This window comes from Callospermophilus lateralis, chromosome 1 (assembly GCF_048772815.1).
Source record: "Callospermophilus lateralis isolate mCalLat2 chromosome 1, mCalLat2.hap1, whole genome shotgun sequence".
Lineage (NCBI taxonomy): Eukaryota > Metazoa > Chordata > Mammalia > Rodentia > Sciuridae > Callospermophilus > Callospermophilus lateralis.
Genome location: NC_135305.1, coordinates 223,123,787 through 223,135,534, shown reverse-complemented (window position 1 = coordinate 223,135,534; position 11,748 = coordinate 223,123,787). Strand labels below are relative to the sequence as shown.

Here is an 11,748-nt window from a genome sequence, read left to right as displayed (position 1 = left end):
AGGCCATGGGGCCAGCTGACCACAGACTGAAGTGTCCAGAACCACGAGGCAGAATAAACCTTTGCTCTTTGACTGTCTCTGGTTCTTCATCGTGGTGAGTCGGGGCTGGTGCCACAGGACAGGTGCGCCGTGTTGCTGTGGGCAGGGGGCCGGGGTGGTGACACTGAGCCTCCGGCCACAGCCTGAAGGCGCAGGCAGCTCCTCCCTCTACCTGCGGCGGAGCTGGGGTCCTGACATCCCTGGGACAGGGACGGGGAGCGGAGCCACGACGGGAGCTCATTCCTCAGCCTCCCAGCTCCAACCTCTCCGGTCCTCCTGCCATGGCCTCCGCCCACCTGCATGACAGCCCGGGGGAGGAGAGGAGACGAGGCCGAGGGGTGAAAACCTTTATTTCCCCGGAGCCCGACCCCACGTCCCCAGCGAGGGAGAAGGTGGCCTGCAGCCAGCAGGGGGGCCCTCCAGGTCCTCAGTAGACCACCTCGTACACGGTGGCCTTCTTGTCCCCCGAGCCGGTCACGATGTACTTGTTGTTCCTGGAGATGTCGCAGCTCAGCACGGAGGACGACTCTTTGGACTGGAGACGGGAGAAGGGAGAGTGACCCACGGGCACCGAGGTCACCTGGGGCCAGCAGGCCGGGACATCCTGGCTGGGAAGGGGACAGCAGGCTTTCTAGAGAGGGGTGGCCCCCGGCCCAGGATGGCTCAGCTCATCGGACGGGCCCACAGCGGTCATGCAGCCACCCTGGTCTTCACCCTAATACCGCCAGCCACGGGGCTTTGCACGCGGCCTGAGGGAGCCTAGTGTCTGAGGGTGTCTCCAGCCTGGCGGTGCTGAGACTAGCCTGGGGCTCTGCCCTGATGCAGCCCAAGGGGAGAAGCTGCATGCTTTGGGGCTGAGCCCTGCTGGACAGGCATGCACCCTTGGGAAGGGCAGGGCACAGCCCCGTGCTCTCCTCAGGGGAGGAGAAACTGCAGCGCTGCCCTCTCCTGGGAAGCTCAGAGAGGGTGTGCAGGAGCATGCACACGGCTCAGCAGAGGACCCAGGCTCCCAGCACTGTGACCAAGTCCAAGGGTCAGCAAACTGCCAGGGGCCTGCAGGGAAATACTCTTTAGGCTTTGCCTAAAGTCCAAGTAAGTCTCCGGCACAATCTCCCATCATTTTTTTATGATCCTTTAAAAATGTCGAAATCACTCCCCAGCCACCAGGGTGAGCACAAGAGACAAGGGTCAGGTGGTGGGGACTCGGGCTGCCTCAGGGTGGACACAGGGGCCCGCACACACGCGGGAGCATCTCCACCACGCAAAGGAGGGCTCCCACACCTCTGCCTGCCCATGGACATGAGGACACTGCAGGACGCCCGGCAGACCGATGGACATGCTGCAGGGTCACCCCCCAGCAGGTTCCTGGCGTCCAGAAGCCTCAGCTGGGGACCAGAGCCGTGGGGGTGGGGTGGGGTGGGGACAGTGCCAGCCGGTGCCCGCCCCTGACCGCCGCTGGGCTGGAGTCAGGCTGAGGTCCGGGCACCGCTGAAACTCCAGGCCGGGCCGGGCGCCCCGCCCCCCCCGCCCCGCCCCCCCCCCCCCCCCCCCCCCCCCCCCCCCCCGTGCCTGGAAGATGCTGGCTCCGTAGGGCGTCCTCCAGGCGTTGAGCAGGTTGTCCTTCCCGGTGCTCACGAACCAGCGCCCTGCGGAGGAGGACAGAGAGCTGAGCCAAGGCCCGAGAGGGCGGAGCCCCAGGGCTGCAGCAGGGCGTAGGCCTGAGCCCCTCGACTGGGATTGGCGGAGGTCGGGGTGCAGCGACTGAACCCCGGGCTCCTCACCACCTGCATGTCCAGCCACCCCCACTTTTTAAATATTGAGGCCAGATCTCCCTAGATGGCCGAGCTGGCGACCCTCCTGCCTGGCCTGGGGACGCCCTGGGGGGGCGCACCGCAGGAGGCGAACTTGAGCGACAGTACGCAGCTCTCGTGCAGGTGCAGCTGGTACTTCTCGGGCTTGCGCACGTGCAGGACCTCCACGCCGCTGCTCTCCATGCCCACGGCCAGCCAGTCCTGGTTGGGGCAGTGGCCCAGGGAGAAGATCTGGGGGAGGAGGGAAGAGAGGGACCCCGGGCCTCAGAGGCCAGCGAGCCCGGGTCCCTGTTGGCCCTGCGGAGAGGAGGAGAGGCAGGGGGCCCCGCAGGCCAGGCGGGCCGAGGGGAACAGAATCACCCAGACGGCGGAGCACATCCAAGGTCTACACCCCGCTCACACAGGTCTGGGGGCGCCTGGTGGGGGAGGCAGGGGAGGAGGCCAGCCCAGGAGCCTCCCCTTGAGCAGCTCCCCGTGAGCAGAGGCAAGGAGGCTCAAGGTCAGACCAAGCCTGGAAGCCAGGGCTCCTGAGATCCAGCCTGGCCTCTGCCCCTGGCCCCAAGGCACCGCTCCTTGTTTTGACCTGAAGGGACCCGTTCCCACTGCTCTGCACAGAGCCTGTCCTGGGCACCAGGAGCCACGGGGCCAGCTCCACCCAGCCTCCTGCAGCCTTCCACAGGAGGGACACGGGAATTACAAGAGAAGACCCAGGGTTTCAGATGCCCGCCTGGCCACACGGTGCCTGAAGACACTTTCCTGACTCTCGGCTCAGTCCTGAGACACCTATGTCCTCCCGCTCCCCCTCTCTGCCATCCTTCAGCCTGACTCCCACAGCACCCTGCACAGGGACCTCTCCAAGCCCAGCTTCTGTCCCACATCAGCCTCCACCTGTCCCCTCAGGTCAGTGGCTCCCAGGATGAGTCCTCAGTGGAGAGGGGAGCTGTCAGGAGCCCTCTGGGGAGTCCAGAGGTTGAAAGCTGGGAAGAGAAACCAGCTATACAGAGAGAGATGAGAAGATGGGAACGGATGGACAAGAACACATGGGAAGATGATCTGAGGATCTCAGTGGCCCCATAGCTTAATATGAATCAGGCCTTTTGTGTTACCCTGTGTTTGAGAATTAAAGGTGATGGCCTGTGGATTGGTCTGGAGGACAAGAAAGTAGGACTCAGATAATCCCAGCCTGAGCCTGGAATTGGGCCACCCACTGAGGACAGGAAAGGAGGCAAGATTCCTGCAACTCCCACCCCTGCCCCCAGACCTCAGCCAGCCCACCTGGGAGCTGAAGTCGTGCTGCTGTAGCTGTCGCCCCTCCCGCAAGTCCCAACAGCGCACAGTGTTGTCCAGGCCGCCAGTCCACAGCCGAGTGCCGTAGTCGGAGATGTCGATGCAGCTGGCACCATCGGTGTGGCCCTGGAACTGCCTGGAGGGAGCAGGCCCGGCGTCTGTCCGGGAGTCTGGGTGTCTCCAGCCCACCCCGCTGGTGCACAGGGAGGGAAGGCACCCACCTGACCATGGTCTGGTTCTGCAGATCCCACACCACGATGTTGCCGTCGCTGCAGCAGGAGAAGCAGACCTTGGCGTCGGGGCTGACCGCCAGGGCGTAGCAGGCCGGGGCGGAGGAGGTCAGCTCGGCCTTGATGCGGGGGGTGGGCGCCGCCAGGTCCCAAATGGACAAAGTGCTGGCTTCGCCACCCACGATTAGACTCCGACCGTCAGGCAGCAGCTTGCAGGAACGGATGTAGTTGTCCCGGTTCTGGGGCCAGCAACGAGGGGAGCCAGAGCTGGTCACCAGCCCCGGCCGCACCCCGGACTCCCTAGCCTAGGGTTAGCCCCGCCCATTGGCCCACAAGCCCGCCCCTCGGGGCTGCAAGCCCCTCCCTGGTTGGCTTCGAGGTTGCCTCAGGCCCCGCCCCACGGCTCAGGCCCCGCCCCCGCCCTGGCCGCGCCGCCCTCACCAGGCAGTCGAGCTGGGCCACCGGCGTCTTGGCGCCCGGCTGGCCCACGTCCCACACCTTCACGCAGCCCTTGCCGCCCGTGTACACGTGCTGCGTGGAGCCGCTGATGGTGACTGCGCACACCACCTCGCCGTGCGCCAGCGTGTGCAGCTGCCGCGCGTGCCGCGGGATGCCCGTGCCCACCAGTGCGTCCGAGGGGAAGGGCACGGGCTGCATCTGCCCGTCCGCAGACACGTGGAAGGAGTAGGCCCTGCGTGGGGGGTGGCCGTGACCACCAGGGACAGGCCCTCTGGGTCCTCACTGCCCAGGGAGTCGGTACCCTCTGATGCATTAGAGAAAGGGGAGGACAGGGTCCTAGTGATGGGGGGACGGCCTGCACAGCAAGCCAGCGTTGCTAAACCGGGATCCATGGAAAGGCTCCAGCTACCCGGGGCCAGTGAGGCTCAGATGGACCCAACTTGGTCCCTCGGGGGTGCCCCACCACTGAGCTACCACCCCAGCCCTTGTATCTCTTGAGACAGGGTCTTGCTAGTTGGCTGAGTCTGGCCTCTCACTTGCCATCCTCCTGCCTCAGCCTCCGCACTGGCTAGGACGAGGGGCCGGGCGTGATTTCAGGGACTCGGAAACCACCTGACTGGCTTGGCCCACGGAGGCCTAGAGCACTGGTTCTCTGAGGCGCGGCAGGGTGCTGAGGAACAGTGTCCCTGGCTCCACCACCCCGTGCCCCAGCCATGACAACCACAGACGTCCCCTGGTGTGGCCAAGGGTCCCCTGGGGCAGAACCCCCTGTAGACCATCACTCCTGTGCTTAGCACCTTCCTCAGGGAGCCCTGCTGGGCACGGGTCGTCTTAAAGAGACCCCCACAAGGCACAGGAGACCCCGAGCTCTGCCAGCACAGTGAGGCACCCGGGGACCCCGCCCTGGACCCCAACCCGGACCCCGCCCCGGGACCCCGCCCTGGGGACCCCGCCCCGGACCCCGCCCCGGGACCCCAACCCGGGACCCCGCCCCGGGACCCCGCCCCGGGACCCCGCCCCGGACCCCGCCCCGGGACCCCGCCCCGGGACCCCGCCCCGGACCCCGCCCCGGGACCCCGCCCCGGACCCCGCCCCGGGACCCCAACCCGGGACCCCGCCCCGGGACCCCAACCCGGACCCCGCCCCAGACCCCAACCCGGGACCCCAACCCGGGACCCCGCCCGGACCCCGCCCCGGACTCACGGCTTTGCTCCAGGGGTGCTGGGCAGGGAGGAAGAGATGGACGACCCTCGGAGATGGGGGTGGGACTCAAACGCCATCTGTCAGAGGCCAGAGAAGGTCCCCCAGGGCCAGCGTCCCTGCCCCGCTCTGCCCTCTGCCGTGCCCGCGGCCCTGCCCTGTCTGTCCTCGGACCCTCCGTCTGGTTTCAGCCCCGACCCAAGGCAGAGTGCCTGCTCCTCTAGAGACGGGGCCTCAGTCTACCCTGAAGCCAGGGCTGGAGGGTCCTCAGGTCACCACCCTCTGCTGCACAGACCTGCTGTGGCGCAGGGGTCCGCAGACCCTGCGGGGCCACCGAGGCCTGTTCCTGGGAACCCTGCGGGGCCAGGGCAGCCCCTGAGCAAGTTGGACCCCAGCTGCTGCTCCCCACGGCCTCGGGTCTGAGCTGGGTTGGGCCTGCGGCTCCTCGGACCCTCAGGTCACCCACACCTGCCCAGCCCGGGCCCAGCCCTCTGCCATGCCTGCCTCTCCTTGGGTAGCTGTGCTGCCCCCGGCCCCGGCCCGGGCCCTGCTGCTGCCCACAGACTCACCATGGGGGAGCGTCCGTACACCACGGAGCTGCTGACCTGGGGGGACAGGTGGAGGCTGACGTAGGAGCTGGGCATGGAGAGGTCCCCGTTGAGGGTGCTGTGGGAGCCCAGGCTGAAGGACGTGGTGAAGGGGCTGGACAGGGCCAGGGGGCTCCTTAGGGCTGGGCGAGAAGGACAGGTCTTCAACACCCGCCCGTCCCTCCTCCACGGCCCTCGGGGTGTCAAGCCCCGATGACCGCTGGCCACACCCGGGGACAGCTGCCAACCCGGCTGCGGCTCTCTGGGTGGCGGGCCCGTGCCTGTCCTTGTGTGGTGGACTCCTGCTGGTCCTCCGAAACCAGACGCAGGGCCCACCCACCCCCACTCTCAGTCCCTGTCCCTCCTGAGCCCCTCCTCCTACCCTGGCCCTGGCCATTCAGGGCTGGGATTTGGGTTCCGGCTCATCTCCCGTCCCACCCGGAGGCCCTGAGGGCGGGACCAAGGCCCAGGTCTTCAGGAGCCCCAGAACCAGCCTGGCACTGCCACCCTCACATCACGGGTAGCGCACGGGCTCAGAGAGGTTGCTCCCTTGTCCAAGGTCACAGAGCCGGTAACTGCCCACACGGGCCTGGACCCCAGCCTGACTCAAACACTCGTCTTTTGTGCACTAGGCTGGGCCCAGGGCCTCTCGGCTTGCCGGGCCTGGGTTTCCCACGTGCCCAGCTGAGGGGGACGGTGGCCCAGGGTGCGAGAGGGCCACGCGGGCGCTCTGCGGCTGGAACCCAGGCCCCCGACTCTCCTGTTCCTGGAAACCCCCAGGAGGCCCCGCCGGGCAGGCACGCGGTAGCACTCACCGATGCTGTCTGTGGCCGGCGCGGGCTTGGCGGCCAGTGGGCAGAGGTGACTGGCAGAGCTGGGCCCTGGGGTGGGTGCGTCCTGGGGCGGGGAGGAGTCGCAGGACTTGGAGGCAGGGGTGCCCGCCGGCAGGTCGTTCTGCAGAGAGGAGCAGGGCTGAGTGGCCCAGGGATCCCGTCGGGAACGGGACAGGAGGGCACAGGGCCACCAGGGCCGAGGACTGTCTGCACACGTCCCCAAGGCCCAGCGCTGGCTGGGCGGTGGGCACCCGGGGTCTGCCACAGCACAGGTGCCTGACCACCGAGGCCACTGCACCCCCATTCTGGGAGCTGGGCGCGAGGGACGGCGTGAGCGGAGCTAGTGAGGGACACGGGTGGATGGGGTGGCGCGGGCAGAGCCACAGCAGGGCACCCGGAGCAGCGGGCGGCCCCAGAGGACAGTTGGGCCGCACCCAGTGGCTGGTGCTTGCGGCGGCCTCCTCCTTGCTCGCCAGGGTGTCTCCCGCAGCCAGGCCCGGAGGGCTCCGGGATCTCCTCCGCCTTGGAGGCTGTGGTCTAGCGAAGCGTCCGGCGGCCTTCCCGGCCAGGCCCCCGCGCCTGGGACAGGGTGGGGCCCAGGGACACGTTGGGGTTGGGAGGACTGTGGGGTGTCCCTGCAGAGCTGAGCTCTGCCGTATCCCCAGAGGTCTCCCTGCAGGGAGGGAGAGGGCACTCAGCATGGACAGGCCCCAACCTCTGGCGGTAGCCATGGCAACCTGCTGGGAGGGAGGCCTAGAAACCGACATCTCCCTGGGCAAGTGCAGGCCAGGGGTGTGGGAGGGCGGGGGTGGGCCTTGGATGGCCTGCGCAGCCTGGGAGCCCTGTGGGGCAGCTGTTCCATAGGGCTCTCCCCTCAGGGACACCTCGGGTTGGGGCTGGTGGGCTCTAAAGGCCTCGGAGGACCCTGGCACTGTGACCAGCCCAGCTAGCCGCCTGTCCTTTGCGGGCCCTTTCCCTGCACCTCCTCTGCGGGAGGTACTGTTTATTGAGGGACACCTGGTTTCCAGGTAAGGTGGAGAGTTGTTCTAGATGTTTATTTTCCCAGCTTAGTTACAAAGCTGCTTTTTTAATATTTACTGAGGCTCAACAAAGTGAATCTTTGCAGGAAAAATTGGGAGATAAAAGAATCATGAGGAAGCGGTTGGTATCAGCCCAGCTCATTTCTCATTGTACCATGTCTGTTTCCAGGCCTCCCGGGACAAATAAAGTGAGTTTCAAGGCCCCCCCCCCTCCCCACACACACACACACACACACACACACACACTTACCAAGACAAGCTCCTTGGGTCTAGGGAGCGGCGAGCCAAGACTAGAGGCCAAGGAGGCCGGACTGTCCACGAGGTCCCGACGGGCAGGGACACAGATGGGTGCCTTTCCACAGGGGGTGGTGGCTGGACTGGGGGGCTCTGAGGGCTGGTCCTGGGTTGGGGAGAAGCTGAGGTGAAGTGGGAGCCCCCTACTGCTCTGGGTGCACAAGCACCTCGCAAAGCCACCTGTGCCTCGGTGTCATCCAGGTGGGGTGCCGCCTGCCTCTCCCACAGACAGGAGGGGCCAGGGAGGTGGCGTCCCTTCCCAAACCACAGGAGCCCGGGCTTGAGGCCACGTGGCTGCCACCTGAGAGCTCTGTCCCCCGCTCCCGGCCTGCGTCCTTCTTTTCCTGCCCAGGCTGTCCCCATCCCACAGAGGGGACCAGGACCCATGCCCTGCGGCCCCGTCCTGAAGACCCACCTCGTCCACCACCAGGTTGTAGTCACTCCTGTCCTCCTCGCTCTCCTGGGGGGGAGTCATTCTGGTCACGCCCCTGCCTCCACGCCCCGATCTCTCCCAAGATGGCGCGCCAGCTGCGAGGCCCTGTCTAGGCCACCCGGCCCACGTGCCAGGGCAGAGGGAAGGTGCCAGCTCTGGTGACGGAGAGGCCCAGGCCTCCTTCCCACTCTCTCCAGGCAGGCCGTGTGGCCAGCTGTGTCACCCTCCTGGCCCGGCCCTGCCCGCCGCAGGCTGCCCACATCTCGGCCCCGTCCTGCACACTGGGGCGGGTGGCTCAGACACCCGGGGCTGCCGCTGGGCAACTTGTGGACACCCAGGAGGACCCCAGGTGCAGCCTGTGGCCTGGAGGCCAGATCTGCTGGCAGCGGGGCCTCCTCTGACCTCCCGGGCCCAGGGCCACCTCGGGCCAGGCGTCACCCTGTGACTGAGTCACTCCCATGGCTGCCTCCTTCTTTAAATCAAGGGACGGGGACGTGGGGGAGCAGACCGCGCCCTGCAGAGGGAGGAGGCGGGCGGCCCTGGCAGGGAGCTGGGGGCCACAGGTCTGGGCAAGCTCACAGCAGGGTCCCAGGTCCCAGGGGGGGCTGCAGAGGCCCCTGGGAGACCTGAGGTCCGAAGGGGAGAGTGGACTCTAGGGAGCAGGCGCAGGTGCCAGGGGCAGGGACGTGGCTGCACGGTCCAGAGGCTGCGGAGGTAGAGCCACTGCTCAGGGCTGGCAGCATGGGGGCTGTCCTGACTGGCCCCGTCCGGTGACCATCAGGGAGCTGTGGAGGGCTGTGGAGTGGGGCAGTGGGCAGCGCTGGGCACCCGGGGGCCTGGCCAGGACCATCTGGGCAGTGCGTGCCCACCCCAGTCCTCTGCCTGCCCCCACTCACATAAGGTCCCGACAGGTCCTTGTCCTCGGTTCTCTGCTTCCCGCTGCCACCGGGGCCACTGGGCCGCTCCTCCTCCACCAGACTCTCGGGGGGCGAGGGGGACGCCGTCTGTGGGGAGGAGAGGGGTCAGGGCCTGTCCCGCGCCTCCTGCTGTGGCCGGGCGCCAGCCGTGCTGCTCAAGCTTCCGTCAGAAAGTGGGGCCTCCAGGGCTGAGTTCGTGGGGCGGGCACAGCGTGGGGACGGGGACCCTGGCAGGCCATGTGTGCCGCTGGGGTCACCCTGGGTGGCCCCCAGCAGCTCTCACATCCCGGGGCCTCCACATGCACAAGAGCACAGGCGGGTTGCCTCCAACATCTGCAGCGCGGCCCGTGCCCCGCGAGGGCCTGGCAGGGCCGCCCCGCGAGGGCTGGGCACGGCCGCGCTCTGCCGAAGGTGGCAGCCCGCGTGGGCCTGGACGTGGCTCTGCGGGGGAGCCCCAGCCGCGCTACGCAGACAGACCCAGCAGACACCACGGGACAGAAGGGTGGACACAGGGGTTACTGAAGCGGAAGATGCAAGACGCAATGTTGTGGGCAGAGGGCCCGCGTGGGCCCGGGCCGGTGGCGCCTCTCCAGCCGCGTGACGGTGGCCAAGCCCCTGAACCTCCTGGGCCTGTTTCCTCGTCACAGATGGCTTCCCAGGCTTGCTGGGAGGGTGAGGAGCGGGGCAGCACTGCTGTGAGCCCCCTCAGCTCCCTGGAGACGCCGCGCTGCCCAGCACACGCTCGCCAACGGCCCTCGGCCCCGTGGACATGGCCCGGCTTGTCCTCTGCGGTGGTCCTGGGCCCCGTGGGAGCTGAGCAGCAGCCCTGGCCTCTACCCCCTCCAGGCCAGGAGCTCCCCCAGTGGTGACACCACACATGTCCCCAGACATGGCCCAGGGTCCCCTGGAGTTGAAGACCCGTGGCTTCCCCAGCCTTTGCCCCCAGGACCACTCTGTCCCTGGCTCCCCGAGGTGACTGTGTGAGCACAGGGTGGACAGGTCCACAGCGGCTGGCACCGACTCCAGGGTTAGCTCCGAGGTCCCCATGGCAGGCTGGACAGTGCCCACCAAGTTTCCTGTGCAGCGGGACCTCAGCGCGTCCACGTGGGGAAACAAGGCGTTGGCCACGGAGGGCATCGGTCAAGAGGCGCTCACGCTGGATCAGGGTGGGCCTAGTCCCTGCCTGATGTCCCTACAAGGCCACGTGGGGACGGCGCTGGGCTCAGTGGCAGAGCTCTTGCCTCGCACAGGTGAGGCCCTGGGTTCGATGCTCAGCACCACGTGAAGGTGAATAAAGCTGCTGTGTCCACCCACAACCGAAACCAACAAGGCCGCGTGGTGGGCCTGGGGTGGCCACGGCCGTCATCCCCGCTACCCAGGAGGCTGGGGCAGGACATCAAGTTCAAGGCTGGCCTGGGCAACTCGGCGAGACCCTGTCTCAAAATAAAAAAAAGAGGGAGGACCTGGGCCCCCAGCTCCTCAGAGCTCCAGCGTCCAGCCAGGAAGGCTTCCCAGGGACATGCCCTGGGGACCGCGATGGCCCTTGAAGACGTCCCCTGTGGCAGCAGGTCAAGGGCCTCCTGAGAGCTCTCCAGGTCCACAGGTGCATGAGTGAGGGGTCAGCTCCCGTGGACATTGTGCCAAGGACACAAGCCAGGAGCAGAACTGCACGGGTCTCTCCAGCCCCAGTCCCGGGGCTCTGGGTTTCCAGGCTCCCTGCTGTGTCCAGCACACCTCGGGCTGCTGGGTGCCACGGGCCAGCCTGCCCACGCCTGCCCACGCCTGCCCAGGGCATTGGGGAGCAGAGCCCCGGGACCCAGGAGGCCTCACAGAGGGAAGAAACCAAAGGTGGGCCCTGAAGCTCCTGAAGACGGTTGAGAGACCGCCCTCGGGATGGGTCGTGTTGAACAAAATGGACGTCACCTGTTAACGTCGCCCATTGGGAGGCTAGGGTGGGCGCAAGACAGCGGGCGGTCACGCACACCGGGGCACCGTGGCACGTCCCCTGGATCGACCCTCCAGGGGACGGGGTGGAGCAGGGAGCCCCACCCCTGGAACCTCAGGGACCTTTTACTTTGGTCTGGGGACGGCCCTGGGCTGCGCCACCCCCAGCACCCCCAGCCCTTTCTCTTTGGCTTTGAGACAGAAGCTTGCTAAGGTGCCGGGGCCAGCGGTGGACGTGCCTCCTCCCGCCTCAGCCTCCCGAGTGGCTGGGGTGACAGTGTGGAGGGCTGGCTCACCCCGTCTCCATCAGGAGGGGACACAACAGGACCAGGGGCGAGCACCCTTCCCTCAGTGACCCTCAGGGCTGCAGACGCTGGACAGACAGGCTGGGGGAGGTGAGCAGTGGGGAGGGGTCTCCTGAGGCCCACAGGCTCAGAGCCCCCCACCTGGGCCTGTGCCCTGACTTACCCGGCTGGGGGCTCTCTCCACTGGCAGGAGGCAGGAATCCGGGGGGGGGGGGGGCAGAGAGAGGGAGAGAGAGAGGGAGGGGGAGGGAGGGAGGAGGGGGGAGGGGGGGAGAGAGAGAGAGGGATGGGGAGAGAGGGAGAGAGAGAGAGGGAGGGAGAGGGAGGGAGGAGGGGGGAGGGGGGAGAGAGGGAGAGAGAGAGGGAGGG

At 67.4% G+C, this 11,748-nt stretch overlaps 1 protein-coding gene across 1 annotated transcript in view; it reads right to left on the bottom strand.

The window, feature by feature from the left end:
- Window positions 1-372: 372 nt before the first annotated feature.
- Window positions 373-11,748, bottom strand: part of LOC143395920 (TLE family member 5) — a 32,962-nt gene continuing 21,586 nt past the window's right edge. The window contains exons 9-21 of the mRNA XM_077109720.1: window positions 11,543-11,562; window positions 9,110-9,217; window positions 8,196-8,240; window positions 7,737-7,886; window positions 6,429-6,567; window positions 5,596-5,756; window positions 5,030-5,106; window positions 3,809-4,058; window positions 3,359-3,606; window positions 3,126-3,273; window positions 1,931-2,081; window positions 1,609-1,685; window positions 373-574 (exon numbers count right to left, since the gene is read on the bottom strand). Coding sequence (XP_076965835.1) covers window positions 467-574; window positions 1,609-1,685; window positions 1,931-2,081; window positions 3,126-3,273; window positions 3,359-3,606; window positions 3,809-4,058; window positions 5,030-5,106; window positions 5,596-5,756; window positions 6,429-6,567; window positions 7,737-7,886; window positions 8,196-8,240; window positions 9,110-9,217; window positions 11,543-11,562 — 1,682 coding nt within the window. The 3' untranslated portion in view covers window positions 373-466. The remainder of the gene's footprint in view (window positions 575-1,608; window positions 1,686-1,930; window positions 2,082-3,125; window positions 3,274-3,358; window positions 3,607-3,808; window positions 4,059-5,029; window positions 5,107-5,595; window positions 5,757-6,428; window positions 6,568-7,736; window positions 7,887-8,195; window positions 8,241-9,109; window positions 9,218-11,542; window positions 11,563-11,748) is intronic.